This window comes from Tetrahymena thermophila (genome assembly GCF_000189635.1).
Source record: "Tetrahymena thermophila SB210 genomic scaffold scf_8254466, whole genome shotgun sequence".
NCBI lineage: Eukaryota > Ciliophora > Oligohymenophorea > Hymenostomatida > Tetrahymenidae > Tetrahymena > Tetrahymena thermophila.
In genome coordinates, this window is record NW_002476243.1 from 130407 (window position 1) to 156842 (window position 26436).

General features: G+C 23.8%; 5 protein-coding genes across 5 annotated transcripts in view; all 5 read left to right on the forward strand. All coding sequences in view use genetic code 6, as the record gives it.

Moving 5' to 3' along the window:
- Nucleotides 1-299: 299 nt before the first annotated feature.
- On the forward strand, nucleotides 300-2486 carry TTHERM_00951910 (chitinase-like protein cluster protein; the record flags this gene model as incomplete). The annotated part of the gene is made up of 1 exon (XM_001022833.1): nucleotides 300-2486. The coding sequence occupies one exon, from the start codon at nucleotides 300-302 to the stop codon at nucleotides 2484-2486; it is 2187 nt and encodes a 728-aa protein (XP_001022833.1).
- A 2857-nt stretch (nucleotides 2487-5343) lies between these two features.
- TTHERM_00951920 (chitinase-like protein cluster protein) lies at nucleotides 5344-7623 on the forward strand (the record flags this gene model as incomplete). Its single annotated transcript, XM_001022834.3, has 1 exon — nucleotides 5344-7623. The coding sequence occupies one exon, from the start codon at nucleotides 5344-5346 to the stop codon at nucleotides 7621-7623; it is 2280 nt and encodes a 759-aa protein (XP_001022834.1).
- A 2951-nt stretch (nucleotides 7624-10574) lies between these two features.
- TTHERM_00951940 (zinc finger lsd1 subclass family protein) lies at nucleotides 10575-16900 on the forward strand (the record flags this gene model as incomplete). The annotated part of the gene is made up of 11 exons (XM_001022836.2): nucleotides 10575-10638; nucleotides 10701-11218; nucleotides 11324-11633; nucleotides 11729-11939; nucleotides 12003-12294; nucleotides 12801-12966; nucleotides 13038-13286; nucleotides 13619-15207; nucleotides 15501-16274; nucleotides 16325-16447; nucleotides 16514-16900. The coding sequence occupies 11 exons, from the start codon at nucleotides 10575-10577 to the stop codon at nucleotides 16898-16900; spliced, it is 4683 nt and encodes a 1560-aa protein (XP_001022836.2).
- Nucleotides 16901-18084: 1184 nt separating this feature from the next.
- On the forward strand, nucleotides 18085-23824 carry TTHERM_00951960 (phosphatidylinositol 3- and 4-kinase; the record flags this gene model as incomplete). The annotated part of the gene is made up of 12 exons (XM_001022838.3): nucleotides 18085-18602; nucleotides 18864-19114; nucleotides 19663-20078; nucleotides 20127-20450; nucleotides 20517-20911; nucleotides 20969-21283; nucleotides 21343-21463; nucleotides 21798-22361; nucleotides 22512-22917; nucleotides 22967-23080; nucleotides 23431-23592; nucleotides 23652-23824. 12 exons carry the CDS (start codon nucleotides 18085-18087, stop codon nucleotides 23822-23824), a joined length of 3759 nt encoding a protein of 1252 aa, XP_001022838.2.
- A 593-nt stretch (nucleotides 23825-24417) lies between these two features.
- TTHERM_000951961 (cyclic nucleotide-binding domain protein) overlaps nucleotides 24418-26436 on the forward strand; it is a gene marked incomplete at both ends in the record, with an annotated part of 4370 nt that continues 2351 nt past the window's right edge. Inside the window, 8 exons of the mRNA XM_012799483.1 lie at nucleotides 24418-24456; nucleotides 24514-24563; nucleotides 24828-24917; nucleotides 25210-25299; nucleotides 25553-25642; nucleotides 25826-25915; nucleotides 26155-26244; nucleotides 26418-26436. The exon at nucleotides 26418-26436 is cut by the window's right edge and continues 137 nt beyond it. Coding sequence (XP_012654937.1) covers nucleotides 24418-24456; nucleotides 24514-24563; nucleotides 24828-24917; nucleotides 25210-25299; nucleotides 25553-25642; nucleotides 25826-25915; nucleotides 26155-26244; nucleotides 26418-26436 — 558 coding nt within the window. The remainder of the gene's footprint in view (nucleotides 24457-24513; nucleotides 24564-24827; nucleotides 24918-25209; nucleotides 25300-25552; nucleotides 25643-25825; nucleotides 25916-26154; nucleotides 26245-26417) is intronic.

Consider the following 26436-nt stretch of genomic DNA (forward strand, 5'->3'; position numbering starts at 1 on the left):
TTTTATTGTTAAGATTATTAATTCTCAATCTGTAAGAATTTATTGATTTATGGAGTTTGTTTTTCCTAAATTAAATGCTTGAATTAATTATAATGGACTAATTAATCATGAAAAATTTAAGTAAATAGTAAATAAATAGTAAAAGTAAATTACTAGAAATAAGGAAAATATTCTTATTAATAACATTTTCTGAATATTAAAATCTTATTTTATTTAACAAATCTTTAAAAAGACAGAGCTCAGTCCATTTTATCTATAAACAATTAATAAAAAAACAAATAAGAAAAGAAAATATTAAAATGAAACAACAAAAATATCTTCTGCTGTTTTTAGTATTGACCTCTATTATTAGTGCTTAGTATAATATTACGACTACCACTAACACATTGAATGGATCTTGTTCTTGTAGTTGTACTTGCGACCAAAATAATAATAATAATAACAACAATAACAATAATAGTACTAACAATAATAGTAATAATAACAATAATAGTACTAATAACAATAATAATAACTCCACAAATACTAACACTAACTCAACCTCATTCAAGAAAATAGCTTATGTTGATACCATGAAAAGTTGGTGGGGTCCTTCTATCATCACTGATAGCTTCGGATTAAACTCTTGCTATGACATCATCATTTTATCTTTTTGGTTAACCTATGGAACAGCTGATGCTGCTAATTTGTATGAAAACATCTACACTTATCTTGGTACTGATTAGTATGGTAAAAATAATACAGAAGTTCAAAAAAATATTTCTGATCTTTTCCATTCCAAAGGTAAGTAGTTGTTCATCTCTGCTTTTGGTTCCACTAACTTCCCTACTTCTCAAGATCCTATTGCAGTTGCTAATAAGTTGGCTGATTGGGTTTAAAAGAATCCTTATATTGATGGTATTGATATTGACTATGAAGACAACGATGCTGTAGTAAATGGATCTGGTATTTCTTGGTTAATTACATTCTAAAAATAACTCAGAGCTAGAATCGGAAATAACTACCTCATTACTCATGCTCCTCAAGCTCCTTATTTCTCAAGAGCTTATTACAACGATGGTGGTTACTATAAGCTTGACCAACAAGTTGGTAGTTTGATTGATTGGTACAATGTCTAATTCTACAATCAAGGAGATGATTCTTATGACTCTTTAACCAAATTATTTGTCTAAAGTGGATCACCTTTCGTTGGAACTTCCTACTCTGAAATCATTCAAAACGATGGAATTCCTATTTCTAAAATTTATCTTGGTAAACCTGCTACTACTGCTGATTTATCAAACACTGGTTATGTTGATCCTGCTACCCTTGGTTCTTTAGTTTACTAAGCCCAAACAACCTTAGGTTTGAAGGTTCCTGGTTTCTTTATTTGGTAATTGAAGAATGATGGAAACTGCAATTTTGCCAGCAACTTCTTAAATGGATACAATAATCCTTCTAATTCAACTAATAATAACAATAACAACAACAACAACAATAATAACAACAATAACAATAACAACAGTACTAATAACAATAACAGTACTAATAATAACAATAACAACAATAACAGCAGTAACAGCAATAACACTACTCCTGGTAATACCACTACTAATGGAAAGATTATGAGTATCACTTACATTGATGCTATTACCACTTGGTGGGGTCCTTCTGTGTTGTAATAGTTCTTCACTTGTTATGACATCAACATTCTTGCATTCTGGTTGTCTACTGGACCTGTTGATATTGCACTTCTTTACCAAAATGTCTACAGCTACCTGGGTACTGACTAATTCGGTAAGAACAATTTAGAAGTTCAACAATATATTAGCAATTAATACAAGAGCTAAGGAAAGAAATTGTTTATTAGTGCTTTTGGTGATACTGATTATCCTACAACCAAAGATCCTACTTAAGTTGCAACTGATTTAGCTAACTTTGCAAATTCTTTACCTTATATTGATGGTATTGATATTGATTATGAAGACAACAACGCTATTGTGAGTGGGGCTGGTGTAACTTGGTTGATTACTTTTACTAAGGTCCTTAGACAAAAGCTTGCTAACAAAAACTTGATTCTTACTCATGCTCCATAGGGTCCTTACTTCTCTCGTGAATATTATACCTCAGGAGCTTACTATAAGATTCACTAAGAAGTAGGTGATTTGATTGACTGGTACAACATCTAATTCTACAATTAAGGTGATAACACATACGACAGTTACTAGAAGCTTTTCCTTCAAAGTGGTTAATATTTCTTTGGTACATCATACAAAGAAATAATCGAACTTGATGGTATTCCCTTAAACAAACTTGTTTTAGGTAAACCTGCTTCACCTGCTGATGCAATGAATACTGGTTATATTGATCCTTTCAAACTTGGTAAGATTGTCAAGCAAGCTCAAACAGAACTTAACTACACTATTCCTGGTTTCTTCATCTGGTAATTGAAGAATGACAAGAATTGCAATTACAAGAATCAATTCTTTGCAGGTTTTAACTCTTGAATTTGATCGATAATTTACATTATATATGCTAAAATAAATAAATATTACATTATTGGATATTACATTAAAATTATATAAGATTATCTTTATTTTTTTATAAAACAATTTATAGTTTTTTTAAGATTTTTTATTACATAAAATTAAAATATTCATAAATTTTTAACATATGGTATATAAAATTAAGTTACAGGGTAATATTTTAAAAAAATATTGATTCCACTAAAAATTTAATTGGATTCTCTAAAATATTTTTTTGGCAAAATTGACATCATAAACACTTTTTTAACCCCTGTTTATTGTTGTCTATTAACTATTTATTATTTTAAAGTTTGATAAAATTTTATATTTTATAAATTCATCATTAAAATTTATTAATTAAAAATGATCTATCTATTTTAACATTATTATTTTATTTTATATTACATTGGTTATTCAAAAATAAATATAAGGTATTACACCAATTTAAAAATATAATTATATTCTTTTACTAGAATTATGTAAATAATAAGATCAGGATTTAAATTCAATATATTAATTAGAACGGAGAGATTAATTGATTAATAATAAGTTTCTAGTTGATTAAATTTTACTAGTTACTCTCCAATTATATTTACAAATAATATTTGTCTAGATTAATTAATTAGTTGATTGATGTTGAATAAATTTATTATTCCTAAAAAAGGAATCATCTAATTTGTATTATTAGAAAATAATTTTATAAATAATATCATAAAATAATTTATAGTTTAATTATTTAAGGAGTAGAAAAGCGCGCTTCTAAAGATTTTAAATTTTTTTAGATAAAAAAAAGTAACTAATTAATATTATATTTTGTTTAACATAAATTTTATCAATATCATACTTACAATCTCAATCATCTCATATATTTAATATTATTAAATATTTCTTTAGAAATTGAAGTTTTATATTTCAGCTTCTTTAGAACCATTAAAAATTGAATAATTTAATATGAAACATTTTCAGTAATTCTTTAAGCTTTACAGCAAAAAATATTACTAAAATAAATTTTAATTATTAACTTTTATATTATTAAGCTCAAAATAAATTATTAAATTATTTATTTTTTAGCTAATTTTTTATTTTATTTTTGATGGATATATATCTAAAAATATTTTTTATAAGAAGCTAATAAAAATTATTTTTTTTAAATTTGATGTTTAGTTTAGGTGATTCGCAATTAAAAATGAGGTAAAAACATTTTTTGTGAATTTAAGGTGAAAATATTTTTGTATTTTTAAGAGTTAAAAGTAATAATAGAAAAATTTATAAATACAAGTTATTTATAAATATTTTAAAGCTTCTATTGAAATATATCATTATTTACAAGGTAACTTAAATAGAAAATTTCTATTGGGAAATCATTATTTTAAAAACAAATTAGCATCCAATCATTTTTGAAGTATTACATAATTGATGAATGTAACATCAAGGATTTAATTACATAATTTTGTTTATGAGAATAGCAAATCTTTTTTTTTTTTTTGGTGGAATTCAGTAATTATGTTAAGTAATCAAGTGTGAATAATTTAGAGTAAAGAGCAAATTAAAATTTACTCACTTATGTTGATGCAATTTAAAAAGTAATTCTGTTTTTAACCATTCAAAAATGCTTTAAAATAAATAAATGAATGTAATGTTTTGTCCTATACTATTTTAAAAAACAAATATTGTTTATTGTTTTATATCTAATATTCAAAATTTTCAAATAAAATATTTTCGCTCTAGAAATCTTGTTAAAATAGATTTATAAACATAAAATATTTCAAAAAACTTCAAAAACTTATTGCTATTAAAAAAAAAATTGAGTATAATGTTAAGTCTTAAATTTTTTGTTTTAAGATTGACATAAATCCATAAATAATTGAGATTCAGTAATTATGTTAAGCTTAATTAATAAAGTATCTTCAATTATTTGTAATTTATTTCAGAAAATAATCAATATCTTTATACTGATAAAGTATGAACAACGATTACTTCTTCTTTTTCTCTACTTTTTAAATTGTTATTTGTAATTGCGCACTAATTTTAGATTATTTATTCATTTATTTTTAAATTTCTCATAAAATATTTTATGCAATTAGTTTGAAAAAAATAAAAATCTGTTTTATTATTGATTAGAACTGAGTATTCTTCACAGTTTTGAAGAAGCCTATTTATCCATTATCTTATTTTTACTAATACTTCTCTTGATTTTTAGATACGCATCAAAGAATTATGAAATATAATGGATTAATTTATAAGTTAAATTTAAAGTAAATATACTTTGAAAAGAATTTTCTTTCATAGTTTAAAAATATGATAATTTAATCAAAAATATGTTTGATTCTTCTTTAAATAAAAAAATGGCTGCAAAATATAGGAATATAAAAAAATCTTTTGTTTAGTTTGTATAGAAGGAATTAAAGTAATAAATGGATTTTATAAATAGATATTTATAGTATTAATATTATGTTTTCTCTTAAATTAGAAAAGTGTTGAGATTTATTAATTTTTCACATACTCGAAATAGATTAATTTTAAATAAATTTTTGTATCTATACTTATAAATTCCTAATCTGTAAGAATGTACTAATTTTATGGATAGTGTTAATTCTTAATTAAGATGCTTGAATTGGGTGTTAATGGAACGATTTATTAAGACAGTACTTAATTTAAATATAATTGTAAAGTAATGTAAAGGGTTAATTACTAGAAATATGGAAATTATCTTATGATAAATATGTTCTAAATATAAGCATAATATTATATTAAGCATCTTTTTAAAAGTCAGAATATCTTCCATCAAAATTTATAAACAATTAATCAAAAAAATAAATAAGAAAAAGAAAATATTAAAATGAAACAACAAAAATATCTTCTTCTATTTTTAGTGTTGGCCTCTATCATAAGTGCTTAGTACAATGTTACTACTACCACTAACACAGTGAATGGGTCTTGTTCTTGTAGTTGTACTTGTAATCCTAATAACAATAACAACAACAATAATAATAACAGTACTAACAATAATAACAATAACAACAACAACAATAGTACAAATAACAATAACAACAACAACAACAACAACAACAACAACAACAACAACAACAACAACAACAACAACAACAACAACAACAACAATAGTACAAATAACAATAATAACAACTCCACAAATACCAACGCTAACTCAAGCTCATTTAAGAAAATAGCTTACGTTGATACATTTAAAAGCTGGTGGGGTCCTTCTATCATCACTGATAGCTTCGGATTAAACTCTTGCTATGATATCATCATTTTATCTTTTTGGTTGACCTAAGGTACTGCTGATGCAGTTAACTTGTATGAAAACATCTACATTAATCTTGGTACTGACTAATATGGTAAAAGTAATGCAGAAGTTCAAAAAAATATTGCAGACCTTTTCCACTCCAAAGGCAAATAATTGTTCATCTCTGCTTTTGGTTCCACTAACTTCCCTACTTCTCAAGATCCTATTGCAGTTGCTAATAAGTTGGCTGATTGGGTTTAAAAGAATCCTTATATTGATGGTATTGATATTGACTATGAAGACAACGATGCTGTCGTAAATGGATCTGGTATTACTTGGTTAATTGCCTTCCAAAAATAACTCAGAGCAAGAATCGGAAATAAGTATCTTATCACTCATGCTCCTCAAGCTCCTTACTTCTCAAGAGCTTATTACAATAATGGTGGTTACTATAAGCTTGACCAACAAGTTGGTAATTTGATTGACTGGTACAATGTCTAATTCTACAATCAAGGAGATGATTCTTATGACTCTTTAACCAAATTATTTGTCTAAAGTGGATCACCTTTCGTTGGAACTTCCTACTCTGAAATCATTCAAAACGATGGAATTCCTATTTCTAAAATTTATCTTGGTAAACCTGCTACTACTGCTGATTTATCAAACACAGGCTATGTTGATCCTGCTACCCTTGGTTCTTTAGTTTACTAAGCCCAAACAACCTTAGGTTTGAAGGTTCCTGGTTTCTTTATTTGGTAATTGAAGAATGATGGAAACTGCAATTTTGCCAGCAACTTCTTAAATGGATACAATAATCCTTCTAATTCAACTAATAATAACAATAACAATAACAACAACAACAACAACAACAACAACAACAACAATAATAACAACAATAACAATAACAACAGTACTAATAACAATAACAACAATAACAGCAGTAACAGCAATAACACTACTCCTGGTAATACCACTACTAATGGAAAGATTATGAGTATCACTTACATTGATGCTATTACCACTTGGTGGGGTCCTTCTGTGTTGTAATAGTTCTTCACTTGTTATGACATCAACATTCTTGCATTCTGGTTGTCTACTGGACCTGTTGATATTGCACTTCTTTACCAAAATGTCTACAGCTACCTGGGTACTGACTAATTCGGTAAGAACAATTTAGAAGTTCAACAATATATTAGCAATTAATACAAGAGCTAAGGAAAGAAATTGTTTATTAGTGCTTTTGGTGATACTGATTATCCCACAACCAAAGATCCTACTTAAGTTGCAACTGATTTAGCTAACTTTGCAAATTCTTTACCTTATATTGATGGTATTGATATTGATTATGAAGACAACAACGCTATTGTGAGTGGGGCTGGTGTAACTTGGTTGATTACTTTTACTAAGGTCCTTAGACAAAAGCTTGCTAACAAAAACTTGATTCTTACTCATGCTCCATAGGGTCCTTATTTCTCTCGTGAATATTATACCTCAGGAGCTTACTATAAGATTCACTAAGAAGTAGGTGATTTGATTGACTGGTACAACATCTAATTCTACAATTAAGGTGATAACACATACGACAGTTACTAGAAGCTTTTCCTTCAAAGTGGTTAATATTTCTTTGGTACATCATACAAAGAAATAATCGAACTTGATGGTATTCCCTTAAACAAACTTGTTTTAGGTAAACCTGCTTCACCTGCTGATGCAATGAATACTGGTTATATTGATCCTTTCAAACTTGGTAAGATTGTCAAGCAAGCTCAAACAGAACTTAACTACACTATTCCTGGTTTCTTCATCTGGTAATTGAAGAATGACAAGAATTGCAATTACAAGAACCAATTCTTTGCAGGTTTTAACTCTTGAAGTTTAACTTGAACACAATTTAAATTAGTTTTGCTAAAATAGATCTTAAATAATAACAATATTAACATTAATTATATTAATTGATTAATTTATAAAAAGTATTTACATGTTTTTATAACTCAACTTGTATTTTTTTAGAATTTATGATTTTAAAATATTCTTTTTTTAATTTTAATTGCTCTAAATACTTACAAATTTAAGAAAATTTGAAAGAAGACAGAAAAAAATTAATTAAAAAAGATTGATGTCTGAAAAGAAACTTCATATTTTTTTCCTTTGTTTTAAATTAAAATATTTTAATATGATCAATTAAATATACATTTTTGAAATAAAATAAATATTTAATAAGGTAGTTATTAAAAATTTTACCCTAATTTTTGCATTTAAAAATTCATTATAATTTTTCTTAAATTTTTTACAAATGAATATGAGATTATAGATGAGTAATTTGGTAAATTACTTTATTTTAATTTTGAAGCTCCTTCTCAAATAAGCATTAACTATTCCCAAAATATTTTAAAAACTTTCTAATTTTTTCAGATATTTAAAATTTTTTGAAAATAAATATTATTTTTGAGCTTTTGATTTTTTGGCCTAGAAATAATAAAGTTTAAGTATATAAGTTATATCACAAGACGTTTAAACCTAAGTAATCAAAATCTTAAGTCAAATTTCTCCTGTGTGATAATTAAAACTTTATCTTAACTTGAAAAAAGAAAATAATAAAAAAATTAACATTTTATCATATTTTTAGTTTTTACAAATGCTAACAATTCTATTTATTTTAATTTCAATTAAAAAGTAAAAAACTCAATTAATGAAATATTTAAATCAATAAATTATTCAAAGTCTATTTATTTTTACAAAATTTAAATTATTTAAAACTATTAAAATAAACCATTTTCTCAATCTAATGCAATTAACAATAGTTATATTGATTATTATAAACAATATATGATTATAAGTAGGCGCAAATATGGCATTAATATTCTCTTCCAAGTTTTTTCTTATTGTAATTAAAGAGTGATGCAAGAGATTTTAAATTATTAAAATCATTTGTTAAAAACTTAAACCCTTCAATTGAGATATTTATTTCTATAGAATTTTTAAAATATTATCTCTTTAATATAATAAAAATATTAAAGACTGACACTGACACAAAATTGAAAATAGTTATGATTATTTTTTTTAATAAATTTCTTACCCAATAAATTTTTAATTTTAATCAATCTTAATTGTATTAAATAATTATTGAAGAAATTAATAATTTTTATATCAAATAAATAAATTAAATTAATTAATAAAATGATTTCTTGATTTTCTTCAAAAATACAAAACTTTTTAATTAAATTGAAACAGAATTAATTTTAAAATAAAATAAATCTTTATTTCAATAAATTTAGAAATAAAAAAGATATATTTTAAATTCATAAGCTATTCAATATTTGGCTGAGCTTTAATAATATTTAATATTTTTTTTTACATTAAACAAACAAAAAATAATTTAAAAATATTTTTAAAAAGAAGAAATTTTAATAATTTCTTAAAAAAAACATAGAATTACTATTTTAACCATTTTTCAGATTTCCTAAAATATCATTTTTTATATACTTATTATTTTAAAATAATTTATTTAATTTCAAACTTAATTAGTAAGATAAATATTTCGGTCATTAGATGTATTAATGGAATTTAAATTGAAAAAATTACACATAAAAATCAAATATCTTCTAATTAATACTATTTATTCTTTTAAAAAAATCTCCAATTTAAATAGTTAGTAAATAAATTCTAATTGTAAAAAATTGCAATTTTTAACAAATTCAAATAATATTTTATTTTTTGAATTCAGATAAATGTTTCGCTTAATTTGAAGTATAGAAATTCAGGTTAAAAAAATACAAAAATTAAAATAGGTTTCTTTTTTTCTAGCAATTAGTATATGTACTAGTAAGATTTGTCATAAATTTAATTAGAAAGCATTATTTTCTTTTATAAGCTAAATTAATGTTTTAGAAATTAAATTTCTTTTAGACTTTGATTTGTTTTTGGGGCAATTTTATTTATTTCTTTGCGTCTTTTATTTGTATTTGTATTATTAAATTAAATTAAAAGACATAAGTGATTTATCAAATTAAAAGTCTATGCCCAGAGCAGATATTTTTGAGACGATAAATTAGTTGGTATCTGTGTAATAAAATTAGTATGTAGGTAGAAAATATTTGTTAGCTTTTTATATTTTTAAAGAGTAAAAAGAAAAGAATGAATTTTATATACAATCTAAATTTTAGTGGCAATAATAATTCATGCATGTATGTTCTATACTAAATTTAAAATCATACGACTAGTATGAATAGAAATTATTTCTGTCTATTTGTATTACCCTAAAAATAGTTATTATTTAATTATTATTTTTCCATGTTTTTGCTAAATTCATTTACAAATTAGCAAATAAATTCAATTAAATACTTGTTTTGGTTACAAAATATTATGAGTCAATATGCAAATTTGTTAAAAAAAACTCAACAACTAAAAAATCTAATTCTTTGAAAGATATTTTGAATAATTGTTAAGTCTACAAGATAAAAAATTAAAGCTAGATTTACTAAGTAAAAAAAAATATTTGAAGTTTAAATTGGAAATTTGTGTAAAACTAGTCAGTGACTATGAAAAATTGTTAGTAATCATTTGACTTTTGATAAAAAGAAGAATAGTAAATTAAATATTATTATGATTGTAATTTAAAAGCGAATGCTTTTTATATCAATTGCGTTTTAACTTGCATCTTTTAATTAGCAAATATATACTTACTCCAAATCAAACAATTAAATAAAAATTATAAGCAAATATTGACTTGTTAATATGAATAATTAATTATTTTAACAAAGATCTATTTATTATCAAAAATCACAGAGAACCAATTGATTTCTTAATTTCAAAGCTAAACAAAAATGAAGAATTTAATTATACAATTGCTATAAATATTCTTTGTATTTTTCAATTATGTTTATGCAAGTAAAATATATTTTCTTCTAATGAAAATTTTACAATTAATATATTTTATAAAATTTCAACAGTTGAATAAAAAGTTATTGAAGAGTTTACAGCGAATTCTTTTTTAAGTTCAGATGCTCCTAATTGGTCGAAGTAATTAGTTTTTACATGTGCTGCGACTTCTTATGTAGATTTTTCAGCACTTTCTGTTTTTGGTATTTTTGGCAAAACAAATTCCATCACTAAAAAAACGGTTTCTTCACTGCCTCCGCATTGGAGCGCATCAATTAGATTCGATATGCTTCTTTACTAAGCCTTAGATTCAGGTCTTGACTATGTTAGCATCTAATCTGATACTTAAACTCCAGAAAAGTTTTTAAAAAATGCAAATAATGATGGAGTAAAATTATGTGGGACAACCTCAAATGATATTTTAATTCTTTATAACAAAAACTTTACACATTCAGCGAGCTCTCTGACTTTGCAAATAACAGCTTCGATGAATAAATTAGAAACTATTTAAGGATTTGTAATGAGAAATCTTTATATATTCATTGATACTTGCCATTTTACTTGCGCTACTTGTAGTGGACCTTCTTATGTAATTTTTATTAACTTTTATTATGATGATCTTAATATACTCACGAATACCGCTAATTTAATTATATATATTTAACTAATATTTTTGTATGAATTCATTATTTAGGATTAGTGTCTAAGTTGTCCTCTCCATTCATCTCCAACCAATGGAAATCAATGTGTTTGCGATGCAGGATATTATGCTTACTAATTTTAGTGTGTACCTTCATGTCCAACTGGATTTACTCCAGATTCTAATAATTAATTTTGTGTCATTGATTTTTGTGCAGCTTCTGATTGCTAAACATGCAGTAATAAGATTTGCACTGCTTGTGTCGGCACTAAGAAATTGCTTAATGGTTAATGCGTAAACTCATGTCCTTCATATGCTCCTCTAACTTCTGGAGTTTGTAAAGATTACTCCAGTACACTAACAAGTAAATTAATTGATTTATCACAATTAAAAAATTAGCTTCTTTTAACCATCGATTACCAAATAATTTGATTAAAAATAATAATAATAATAATTTAGATGGGAAGTATTTAATTAAAGGAGGTTTATCTGCTGATACGTTTGGCGAATCAGAAGTTTATGGACTTGGTTTCATTCCTAACGGCTTCAAAGGTACAGGATATGGCTTAAGCAGTGGCGCATCTGTCACAAAATGTGCAGGAAAAAGCTTACTTGGAGGAGCTTTTTTATCTGGATCAGGTGCATATATACAAAGATCCTTCTAATAAATGTAAAGCAGCTCATTTAGAAATTAAAAATTTTAAAAAATAATAAAATTCTAATTAATATTAAGGAGTCCTCATTGGTCAGTTTTAATTGGATATACATTATATAAGATTGATTCTTGGGAGAATGAGACAGTTGATATGAATGTAGATGGACAAATTAAGCAGACAACATCAAGAAAAGCTACAGATGGAGCTACCAATTTATGTGGAAATAGCTAAAAAGATGATATTATTATCGTCTCTTAAAATTTTACTCATGTTTTACCCTCTTTAAATTTAAAAATAACAACCACTCTTGACTAAGATCCATTTGATGAATCCTATGGTATTAGAGATATCTTTGTATTAGTAGATTATGTAATTTAAATTTCTATTTTTATTATTTATTTTCCTTTACTTCAATCAAATTGTCAAAAAGAAAGATTAGAAACAATAAATCAATATATTTCATTTATCATTATTAGGCTTATCAAGCAAAATCAATAAATAGACATTAATTGTTAGATATGAATTTATCCAACAAAATTTCTAGTTTGATAAAATATTTTTTATTTTGATAATTTCAAAGCAAACTATACAATTTTAAGCAATTCGAAATAAAAAATTAATTCAAAAAAATTATTTACAAACTTAAATATAAGATTTAAAAATAGAATTAATTATTTTTTAATTTATAATTTTTAAAATAATCTTTCAATTTAACAAAGAATAATTTTTTAAAAAGTAATTCTAATGGTAATTTTTAAGATTAATTTTAAATTTAAAATTTCACGAAATTTAGAAAAATATTTTAAATAATTTTAAGTGATCCTATTCAGTAAGTAATTAATTCATAATACTTTTTAATAACTTAATAAATTTAGTGTGTAGATAATTGCTAAAATTGTGATGCTTCTGGATGCTTGGCTTGTCAAAATGGATTTTAGCTATATTAAAAGCAATGTTATTCTTAATGTCCAAATGGAACTTATAAATTAAGCTCTTCTGAGTGCGCAGTTTGCCATCCTTCTTGCAAAACTTGTTTTGCAGGTATTAATTAATTTATTTAGCATTATTTAATTTCTACTTTAATAATGATGATTAAAAAACAATTTAAATAGGTTCTAATAAAAGCTGTAACATTTGCTAACCTAACACATATCTTAATCCTGATAATTCATGTTAATCTGGCTGTGTTAGCAATTATTATCCAAGAATTGGAGATATGACCTGTTAAAAGTGTGATATCTCATGTTTTAACTGTGTCAGTCCTGGTGACTCTGGATCTTGCACATCCTGTACTGGATAATTATATTTAACTAAAAACTAATGTTAACAAAATTGCCCACCAAATCAAACAAAAGTTACAGGTAAAAAATTAATCACCATTTTTTATAGAAGCTTTTAATATTATTTCAAAAATTGATCCATTCAATACTTTTAAAGATCATTTAATTTGGTTTATTAAGTTGAATAGATTATTAGATTTACTATTTAATCAAAATTATTTTTATAATTAAATTTAATCCATAAAAATTCTATGAATCCTCCAAAATTTATAGGCATTTTCAATTTATAATTCCAAATAAAATAATTTTTTCTAAATTTTGAGTTAATACTATGATTGAATTAAAAGAAAATAAGAATATTTTTTGTCATATAAAAATAAATATTTAAATTATTTTTTTTTATAATCTAAAAGCACCAAATAATAATACTTGCTAACCTTGTGATAAAACATGCTTAACATGTAATGGAACTACTCCGAATAGCTGCACAAGTTGTTTGGCTCCTGATCTATTTTTATCAACTACTTTTAGCTGTGTAAATACTTGTAACACAAATTAATACAAAAATACTTAGAACTAAACATGTTAGCCCTGTCATATTAGTTGTTAAACCTGTAAAGGTCCTGATAATACTGATTGTCTATCATGTGGTGGCTCTTTTTATTTAGATACTTCTAAAGGTATTTGCTCTAATTCATGTCCTGATAAATATTATAAGAATACAAGTAATAACAAATGCACTTAATGTGATGCTACATGTGTTTCTTGTAGTGGACCAAGCAGTAGCGAATGTTCATCATGTGATTCCCCCAGATTTTATTAAGCTTCTACTAAATAATGTGTTACTGATTGTTTACCAAGTTAATTTAAAGATAAACAGCAAAGAGCATGCAAAAATTGTGATCAAACATGTGCCACTTGTTAAGGACCTTATACAAATGACTGCACAAGTTGCTAGGGATAATTGTATTTAGATACTACTGAAAATAAATGCACTGCTACTTGTCCTTTAAGGTTTTTCAAAAATACTTCTAATAACTAGTGCTCAAAATGTGATAGTTCATGCTATTCTTGTGATGGAACTTAGCCATTTAATTGTCTCTCTTGTGAATTACCTAGGTATTATTAAGTTTCTTAGCGTTAATGTGTCACTCAATGCAATAGTAATTAATATAAAAATGATTAGTCGTTTAAATGTTTGGACTGTGATTCTTCATGTGCAACTTGTAGTGGAGGAAGCTCAACTGACTGTACATCCTGTTAAGGAAATTTATTCTTAGATAAATTATCAAAGAAGTGTGTTGCAAATTGTCCTTTTGGTTATTTTTAAAATAAATAAAATAACGAATGCAATTTATGCAACGATATTTGTGAAAGTTGTTTTGGACCTAATACAGATAATTGTAAATCATGTGTAACTCCTTACTTTTTCCAGTCATCAACAAATAAATGTGTAACTGAATGCGCAGTGGGAGAATATAAAAGTAAGCCGACTAAGTCTTGTTTGAAATGTCACTCAACATGTAAAAGTTGCTTACTTGGTTCAGATTCTGATTGTCTTTCTTGTGCTGGAGATTTATTCCTTGATTTAAACAGTAACAAATGTGTTTCGATTTGCAATCCAGGATCCTACGCAAACAAATCAAATAATGTTTGCGATAGTTGCCATCCTAGTTGCTTGACATGTGACGGAGGAGCAGATACGAGCTGTACATCTTGTCTTCAAAACTATTATTACTATAAAAATACCAAATCTTGTATGCGTTAATGTCCTTTTGGTTCATTTATAGATCTAGTTAACAAATCTTGCTACTCCTGCAAAGATTCTTGCCAAACCTGTGAAAATGAAAAAGGTTGTTTAACATGTAAGCCAGGATATTTTTATGAAAACCAATAATGTGTATCAGTTTGTTCTGATGGTAACTATCCAGATAAAAGCACTTAAAAATGTGAAAAATGTAATTAAGAATGTAAAACTTGCACTGGACCAACAAATACTGAAGTAAAATATTATTTTTTTAGTATTGAAGTAAAGTACAAACAATCCAATTTCATCAAATTAATATTTATTAATTAAAAAAAACAATTTTCTATTAAAATTTAAAAAGAAAAAATAGTTTTTGATAAAAATAATTTTAATTAATTAAAAAGTGTAAAACAAATACAAATTTTCGAATTAATATCTAATGAATTTAAAATATTTTAATGAAAGATTAATGAGACAAATATATAATAACCATGAAATTAATTAAATTGTTAATTATTTTAATTTATTTTTTATTTTAAAAAATGTAGTGTGTTTAATGCAATAATAGTCAAAAGACGAATGATAGAGGATCTTGTGTGGATACTTGTCCTTATTTGCAATATAATGAGTTAGATCCTTATCCTTAATGTCAACCATGTAATTTCAAATGCTCTAAAGGATGCACTGGAAAGAATCCTGAAGATTGCATTGCTTTAAAAGTATAATACTAAGTCATGTTTTACATTATATTTTCAACAAGTTGTGTCTGGTTAATTTCATATATTTGGGGAGTTTATATTGATAAGAAATAAAGTCTACTAGTTAGTGTTAAACCGAATACTTCTGATGTAAAAGAAGTTTTTAAGTAAGAAGAAAATTTAAGACAGTTATCACCATAAAGGCAATCTAGGACTAATACTTACGTCAATAATGATAATATGGAGACGATTAAAGAGTTAGATGTTGATAGAGATTAATAAACTATTAATAATTAGACTATATCTACTTAAAAAATAGTAAGACCTATGAGGAGAAAGAGAACAACAAGGCTAATGTCAACAGTAAAATAGAATCTAGCTTCCTTCTTAGAAATCTAAGAACCATCCAGTAAATTTATAAGAAAAAATAGCTAGGAAACAATAGAAATGTCACATCAATCTATTACAAACAATCAATTCAGAAGAACCTAAACCAACACATATACTATCAACAACAATAATAGCATATTTTAAAGATCTCCTTCAAAAAAATTCTCTACTGTAGTTGCTACTCCTGCGAAGAAGTTAGAAATTCTTCCAAATGAAAAGCTTAAATACGCAATTGTAAATATTTCATAAAATAAAATTTATATTAAATTAATATTTAAAATTAGCTTGGATAAGAATGGATCTCAATGCTTAAATTTTACCATCCTTCAATTAGCAGACCATATAGAACAACCTTAACTTACCTTAAATATCATTCATTCCTCTTGTCAACCCAATTTATTTATGATGTAATTTAATATTAATTTTGATTGATAAATACATTTATAAATTCTAACATTTTATAAATAAATAAGAACCAGCTCTTTTTAATTATCCCCTGTTTAGTCTTTGGATGGTGCATAAAATTAATATTTTAGAAATTTGTCATGCTCGCTATCTCCTGCATTAACAATTCATATCTCAGAAATTTCATAATAAATTTTTCATTTTTGGTTATCTTCCTTTGTTTTATTGTGCTTTGCTATTCTCCTATTTTAGATAAACTATTTATTTAAAAGGATTATTATTGGAGCTTTGTCTATGCTAGTGTCTTCTTGTCTGATTTTTTAATATTTTAACCATTGTTTTCTCTTTTTGAGTACCTACTAACAATTAAATACCTTAACTATTAAAACGATAATAAACAATCAAAAATTTTAAGCATATTTAAAAATGAGTTATATTACAATTAGCTCAAATGAGTTGATATTAATTCTTGATATTCAATAAAAACTTTACAGATTCAATTAAACTTTATATTACTATTTTATAAAATTTGTATTGTTACTGAATCATTCACTTTATACTGTTCTTGGTTCTTTTATAATTTTATAAATTAACCATCTTTTATTTCTACAAGCTTATTAATTTTTAATATTAAAAAAGTATGAATTTGACATAATTCTCCTCTAAAGAGCTATTATTTTTAAAAACATTTTATTTACTTTTTAAAAATTATATTAATTATCTATTATTTTGATTGTTTTTTATGAAGATTATTTTATTGAATGAAGCTCAATAAGGTAAAAAAGCTTTTAAAAAATAAAAATCATGTTAATGAATGTTTTAAAAAATTACTATTAATACATGAAAGCTTTTGTAAATAAGAATTTATTGATTTATTAAAATGTTTTTAAAAAAATCGTTTAATTACCTTACTGCATTTTTTTAATTAAAATTTGAGACATATTTTAATGGGAATCATATATTAATCTTTAAGTAGAATTTAATAAAATAAAGATATAAAATCATTGATTATTTATAAGAATACTAAATTAACTAAAGCTAAAATATCAATTAAAAAAATTATAAAATTTCAAGTTAATTCAAGTAAAAAATTATATGATAGATATATTTATTGAAGAATTAAAAACATATTTTTAAATTTTATATTTTATTAAATAAAAAGATAGATTTAACATTAACTTATTTGCTTTATAAAAAATAAATAAATAAAATTGAATGAATTTATTTATTTGTATTTTAAGAACCAAGTATAAAAAGAGTTGAATTTTATTTACAAATTTAACTATTTTTAATAATAATCAAAACGCATGGCTTAGTTTTTATGGATTGACATAATATCAAAAATGAATGACGGGAGATTGAATTATTATTTGACAATTTGTTTAATAAATTTTTTGGAGAAGAATTCTAACATAATATGCTTAAGGAGGACAATTTATTGATTAATTAACCAATTATGGATAGGAAAAAGCGATTATTAGTATTAAATATTGTTTCTAATGTTATTTTCAATTTTATTAATTATTTAATTAATTAATTTACAAAAGCTTTTACTAGAATTTAGTGCAGTTAGTTAGTTATTTAGTTTTACATAAAAAAGACAGTAAAGCATTATAGCAATAAGCAAGCATAAATATTTATGGCTTAGTTTTTTAATTAGAAGTAAAAGGAAAATGAAGAGGAAGCCTAGTATGAGAAATGGTTAATTTGTGTAGATCCTAAATCGAAGATGTTTTATACTGTTAACTCTGTCACAAATGAGTTACACATAGAAACAGATGCTGATGATATAATGAAAGATGCTGCTAAAAAAGCCATTAATGATTTGAGGTAGATTATTGATTACGATAAGAGCAGTTGGCTTTTTGAGTCTGAACAAGCAAAGCGTTTTTAGAGAAGAAAAATTCCTAGTTATCTTCTTCATAAAGACTCATCTGAATATCCAACTTACCTTTGTCAATCTAATCTATCTCTGGCTTTTGCAAATGTTAACTCTATTAAATTAGTTGTTCTACTCGGCAATTATGAAGATAAGCTTTAAGATTGGAAACAAGAACCACCTTAGAATGAGAAAAAGCAAGAAGAAAAAATGATTAAAGATGACAAGCCGATTAAATATGAGAAAAGAATTGAAATAGAAGCAGGTTTGGTTACAGGGTAAATTACCAGATTTTTTTACAATAAAATCTACATTTTTGATCAGCGATCTAAAAAAAAGTTAAAAATATCAAAATGAAGGAAGTATTTTGAAAATTTAAATGAAAAGCAAGCATATAATTTTGTTAAAGAATCATTTAAGAAAATGCTTATTAGTGTTGTTGCTTAATTTATTCATTTAGGTTGATAAAAATTATTTTATGCGCAATTTAATAATTAATCATGCGATTAAATAATTTTTTGGCATTAAAAAATAAAAAGGGCAGATGAAGTAATCAAAAATATCCTCAGAGAAATATTTAAATAAGCTAAAGTTAAATTAGAGCCAAATAATCCAGATCATTAGTTCATACTTTAGATTAAAGGATTCAGAGAGTATTTAACTGGAAATTATCCTATGCTCAGTTATGATAGAGTGCGTATAAATCTTAGAGGGCATGAGCATTTAGATGTTAGACTCACTGAAATCCCAATAAAAAGTAGAAAAGCTGATTTGTTTCCTCCAACTATAAGTAAATAATTTAAACTAAAATCTAAAAAAAATATTTTACTTTTAAAGCGTTCTAAGACATTAAATAAATGAAAAAAAAGTAAAAATATTTAATTTTCACAGGAAATACATAATGGATCAATTTAAGCTAATTTTTATATTCAAAAAATGATCACAAATTTAAGAAGTATCCTGCTTGCTTGATTTTTTAGTTTGAAAAAAGCAATTTTCATTTAATAAATGAATGAGGTGATGTATAAAATATTAATAAAGCAATAACTTTTGATATATAAGAATAGATGTTAGTTCGAAAAGTGTAATGAATTCATTCTAATTGCTAAAAAAATCTGTGATTACAGATTTCTATTTTAATATAAATCAATAGAATTTGCAATTTTACTTAAATATTTCACTATGCAAATTGAATTTAAAGAAAAAAATTGACTCTAACACTTATTTAAAATTTTAAATATAATTGATGATTGTATACAAAAATAAAGAGAATTTTTTAAATAATTTCCATTATTTATTTATTTCGAATTAATAAGATATTTAACATTAAAATTATAGTGAGAAAAAAAACTGATGTGGCTAATAGCAAATATTAGAAGGTTAATTGGAAAAAATTCCATGGAGTTTCTATTCTTTTGTGGTATCCTTGGATTGAGTTCCCTGAAGAAAAAGATATAGATTAAAAAGCTTTGGAAGAATATAATAGAAAAATTATAACTTTGAAATTAGATTTTACAGATGAATAAGAGTAGTAAATTAGGAATAATGTTCCTCCTCTTCCTTTAAGTTAACTGAATGGTAGCGGGGATAATGAAGAAGCAAGAAAAAGAGCTAAGAGTGAATTCTAAGAATAGCCAGAGCCTATTATTTATGAAGAGATTCCTCACCCTATTAATATTTGCCTTCAAAAGTTTATCTAAAAGGAAAAGAAAAAATAGTACAAACTTGATGGAACTTTAAACTTTAAAAATGAAGTAATTACTTTTTGACTTTTTATAGATTATTGAATATATTTTATTTAGTACTTAGATAGCATTCCGATGAAGGATTTTGTTTCTGTAGAGGAAAATTATAATAAAATTAACTAAAAAAAACTTACTTCAGGTGAATGTGATTGTTTGTTTAGAATTAGAATATGCAGCATAGAAAATGTATTCAAAATACTCAAGTCTGTTTCGCCAGAATTAGAAGACAAAACTAAAGAAGCTGTCTACAATGGAATCATGCAACCATCTTATATTACTAAGTCTAAGCAAGAAGATATTAACAAGCATTAGAAAAGCAGAAAGCAAGTCTAAAAAAAAGACAAAAAAAAAGAAATTAATCTGAAACTCTGCAAGATTAGAGTAAAATATTTCAAAAATTTTATAAAGCTTTTTAATTTAAATTATTTTTTTGATTGATATTAAAAGAAAGAAAAACTTTTAAAAGATGCACAGATGGATACATCGATTACAAATCACGGTATTGATGGAGTTGCATTTATGGGTGGACTTGAAAAAAAGTTTGGATTAAATTGTACTCCTTATCTTGTTTCATTAAAAGTTATGCTATTTCACGGTTCTAATTGCTTGAGAACAGTTGAGACAAAAAAACAACCTTTCTGCAAATCAATAAGATTCAATGAATGGGTAACTTTTGATAACTTAAAAATATCTTAAATACCCTTAGAAGCTAGAATTTGTATGAACATAATTCTTCATTCTGATGATTAAAACGAGCATTAAATTATAGGATCTACTTCTTTCTCACTCTTTGATTAAGACGATAAATACAGACAAGGACTTAATGCACTTAATGTTTGGCCGTAATTATTTTAGAATATCATTTAATATACAAAATTAAACTTTTTTAAAAAAAACAGCTTCTATAGAATTCAAAATCGTTTGTGTTGTATGAGCTAGTACTGGGGTTTAACTGATAAATCCCTAAAACCAAAACAAGCAAACGAAAAGGAAATGCAAGACTTTATCAGTAAAAATTTCACTAGAGTTTTTGTTTAATTGGAGAAGTTTAATGAACCTCTTTACTACTCTTTAAGAGACGACGATCATATGAAGTAATTAGGTTTCCCAAAACTTTCTAAAAGATCAAATGGAGGTAAAAACTGGAATTCTACTCCTAAAACTGATGATTTGGCAAGACTGTAATAATTACTTAGTATTGATCCTTTAAGAAGGTAAAAAACAATAAAAATTATCTATTTACCAAAATTTATAATTTTGAAATTAAATAAAGACTTTCAGAATAAAGTGAGGAAGATAAGCATGTGCTCATGATATGTAGAAATCATTATAAAACCTTAACACATACTCTTTAGATATTTTTATTTGCTATTGACTGGCTTGATCCTGAATAGGTATTTCTAAATTATTTATTATTTGCAAATAAACTGAAAACCAAACCAAATTTAAAAAATTTTTAAATTACAATTGTATAATTTGAATTTTCAAAAGCTTTAATTTTAACAAATGAGTAAACTATTAATTAGTAGATTTTAAGTTATTTTTAAATTTTTAAATAAACACTTGAACAAAAATAGAGAGGAAAATTTACTAAAATTATAAATTCAAAAACAAAAAAATATTTAATCATAAAATAAATAAAAAATCCTTTTTTGTAATTTCAATAAATAAATTAAACCCTCACCATATAAAATAATGCAATTAAATTAATGATAATTTTGTTTTAAGGTAAAAGAAGCAATATTAATGCTTAAATAATGGACCTTACTATCTCCTGAAGATGCCTTGCCTCTTCTAGATGCAAATATGGCGAATGAAAGTGTTAGGCTTTATGCTGTTGAAAGAGTTAGTACATTTTCAGATGATGAAATAGCTTTATATATGCTTGAATTAACTCAATCAATATTGTATGAAAGTAAACACTTCTCTCCTTTGGTTGATATGCTTTTAGAAAGATCATTATAAAACCCCTTTGTTGTAGGTCATGAATTATTTTGGCAATTAAAGAGTTAGTTGCACATTAAAGCTTTCTATGAAAGATATTTCTTGATTATAGAGCAAATGTTGATGCTTTGTGGATCTTTTAGAAACGAACTTGTAGTTTAAGTAGGAGTAAATGATCAAATTAAAAAAATTGGACAAGAAATTTAAGATGAAAGTTTGTTTAAAGAGCATACACTTCTTGTACCATTAACAAGAAAAAAGCTCTCTGAAATTAAATTACCAGAAGAATTTTCATTTGCTTTAGATAGTAGAATGCAAGTGCAAAGATTTGAAATTGACGACTGCAAGGTATTAATTAAATTTGTTAACCAATCAATCTATTTTTTATAAATTTATTTTGCTTTTATTTGAACAATAATTTTTATTTAGTTACAATTTTTTAATTTAAATATTATAATTTTTTCAAGCAGTTTTGTATTAATTTATTTTTTTAAAAAGTGCATGAACTCTAAAAAAGTACCTCTTTGGATAGCAACTAAGAGCAAAGAAGATGAGAATATTAACATATTGTTTAAGTGTGGTGATGATATCAGACAGGATCAGTTAACCTTATAGCTACTAAAAATTATGGATAAAATTTGGCTTGATGCAGGACATGATTTTCGTATGAAACCTTATAAAGTTATAACAACTGATGATTAAGTTGGAATGATAGAAATTGTAAATAATTCTGAAACCACAGCAAAAATTCACTCTAAATACGGAGGTGTGTTAGGTGCTTTTAGGAATAATACTATTTGGTAGTATTTAAAAGATAAGAATATGGATCCTCACTCTTTCGAAATTGCAACTGATAATTTCTTGCGTTCTTGTGCAGGCTATTGTGTAGCCACTTATATTCTGGGTAATTATTGAAATTTATTAACTTTTTAAAAATATTTTTTAACAAAAAGGTATTGGAGATAGACATGCTGACAACATTATGCTTAGTCAAACTGGTCACTTGTTTCACATAGATTTTGGTCATTTTCTTGGTAATTTCAAAACGAAATTCGGTATTAAGAGAGGTAAATTATAATAAAAAGTTTATTACAAATCTTATCTATCAAAAAAAAGTATATAATTTTAATCAGAGATAAAATAAACATATTTTTAAAACAAAAATAAGCAGTTTTATATTAAAGAATTAAAAAAGAATAATTCCTTCAAGTTATAATAAATAGACTTTTAATTATACAATTTTTAACAAATTTGTTTTATTTAATTTGAAAAATATATTGATTTTTTTTATAAAAACATTAATGAAATTAAAGGCTCATAATTTCATCATTTATTTTAAACTGTTATGAATTTTGAAGAAAAAAATTAATTACTTAATTTTAATACAAACTTTTTAATATTTTTAATAATTCAATAGAAAGAGCTCCTTTTGTGCTTACAAAAGAAATGGCTTTCGTTATGGGTGGTAAAGATGGTAATCTTTTCAGAAAATTTGAAGAATATTGTACTTAGGCATACAATCTAGTTAGAAAATCAGGAAACTTTATTATAAATATATTTTTACTTATGCTTGAAGCTGGTAAATTAATTCAGTTCAATGAAATAATTTCATTAAAATGTATTATAATATTAAAATAGGTATGCCAGAACTATAGTCACCACAAGATATAGAATATTTAAGAAATTAATTATCCATAAATTTAACAGAACAAGAAGCAACAAATAAATTTAAAAAAGAGATCACTGATTCTTTAAATAGTTTGTTCAGAAGAATAGATAATTTTTTCCATGGTTTAAGAAGAAGAAAATGACTTAACTAGATAGAAAACTAGTTATTATCTAAATAACTAACTAAAGAACAAACAAAAAACTAACTAACTACATTTACTTTGCAATTCTTATAAATAATTTTATTTTATATATACTTATATTTTTAATAGTAATTTATAAAAAGTACTTAGATGCAATTATATAGAAGCTAATAAATAAATAATTAATTTAATATTTATTATCTTTATTCAACTTTCGCTTTTATAAATTTTATTTTTTAAATTCCTTTTTCAATAGTTTTAATATTATATTTTGTTTAATTAATAATGTATGCCGTATTTTAAAAAAATTAAATGGCTATTTTTGAAGATAGATGAATTCCTTTAACAAATTTGTTAGAATTCATTTTTTGAATTTTTTCAATTTATGCCTACCCATCTCTAAATCCTACTATATTATGTATAATACATTTTAAAAAAGTAAAGCAAATTTTATAAATTTCTTTTTAATTTATCTTACAATTATTTGTTATTTTTATTCAAATAAACTCTATAAAACTAAATTAATATTAAATATGTTTATTATTAATTGAATTTCGATAAATTTCTATTTAGATTATTGAAAAAATAAATAAATGATATAATAGAAATAATATTTTGATAATATAGAAGATGTAATTAATTATTTATTTTTTAATATTATTTTAAATTATTTATATTAATAAAAAAAGTTCTTAAACTCTACTCTTGAATCTCATTCAGTTCTCAACATTAATTTATTGTATATTTATTAATATTGTTATTATTATTATTATTATTAGTATTTTTTTATTTAGTTTTAAATTTATTTACATTATCATCTTCTAATAGATAGCCTTATCATATTCATATTTTTAGTTTACAAATATTTTTTTAATAATTTAACTAATTTTTAAATTTTGAGTTTCTCTTTGATTATTAATTAATTAATTCATTTAGCAATTTCTTCATTGTTTTCTTTTAACTAGCTAATTAATTATATTTATTTTCTTTAATATTTCAAAAGTTTGAATTAAATTGGCAACAAAGGTGTATCTGGTTTATTCTCTGCTTTAGCAAAATGTATTAATCTCTCAAATTTGACACTTAATCTTTCGTAAAAATTGTTTATTTGTTTAGGATTTTGTTATTTTTAATATAAAAATTAATTTATTTAAAACAATAAAATTCTTTTAATTTATTTATTAGCTTTTTATTTGACTTATTTTTCTTATTTATTCAACTTGTGTTTTTAATACTTTATTAATTTAAATAGTTCATTTTTTCATTTCAACTTTACCTTAATTATTAATTTATTTATTTCTTACTATTTCATGTTTTTTCTCCATTTTTTACTTCTAATTAATCTATTAATAAAATTTATTTTATTTTCTTAAATATTTAATAAGTAACAATTAAATTGAATCAGAAGGTGCTTCAGAGTTAGGCTCTGGTTTAGCAAAATGCACTAATCTATCTAATTTGGTGCTTATTCTTCAGTAGAAGCAATTTATTTGTTTTGAATTCTAATAATTTTTAATATAAAAATTTAATAAAAAAAAATTCTTTTAAATTATTTTTTAGTTTTTGATTTGATTAATTTTTTTTGCTTGTATTTTTTTCTTTCTTATACATTTTCAACTTTTACTTTAATTATTAATTTATTAATTTCTTGTTATTTAAATATTTTTATTCATTTTTTCATTCTAATTTAACAATTAATTATTATAAATTTTATTAATATTTAAAAAGTAGTAATAATATTGGTGGTGATAGTGCATTGGGCTTATGTTCTCATTTAGCAAACTGTACTAATCTCTCAAATTTGGCACTTTATCTATAGTAAAAACTGTTTTTTGTTTTGGATTTTGATATTTATTTTTTAAAATAAAAATGTATTAGCTTTTTATTTTTATTTATTTTTTTCATTTTCTACTTTTACTTCAATAATTATTTAGTTTATTTCTTATTTCATCTTTTTCCTTCATTTTTTCTTATCTAATTAATTTTTTAATATTTAAAAAGTAATAATAAAATTGGTAATCAAGGTGCATTAGGATTAGGTTCTGGCTTAGTAAAGTGCACTAATCTCAAAAATTTAACACTTGATCTTGGGTAAAAACTTACTTATTTTCTAAAATAATTTTAAATAATAAAACTCTTTTTAATATATCTAAAATATTAGCTTTTTATTTCTTATTTATTAGCTTGTTATTCATTTTTTTATTTTCAAGATTTTCTTTGATTATCATTCATTTATTTAGTTCTGTTTGTTTCAAATTTTTTCTTATTTTTTCCTTTTAGCAAACTAATTAATTAATTAATAATATTTATTTTCTTCAATACTTAAAAAGTAACAATTAAATTAGTGATGAAGGTGTATCAAGCTTAGGTTTTGCTTTAGCAAAGAGCACTAATCTCTTAAATTTAAAAATTGATCTTTAGTAAAAATTCTTATTAATTAATCAGATTTCTTTTTTTTTAATAAATTTAAATCATTCATTAATTCATTTTCAATTTTCAATTTTATTATTAATTTATTAATTTTTTATTATTTCATATTTTTTCTTTAATTGTTATTATTTAATTATAAATTTAATTTTAAATATTTAAAAAGTTACAATTAAATTGGGAAT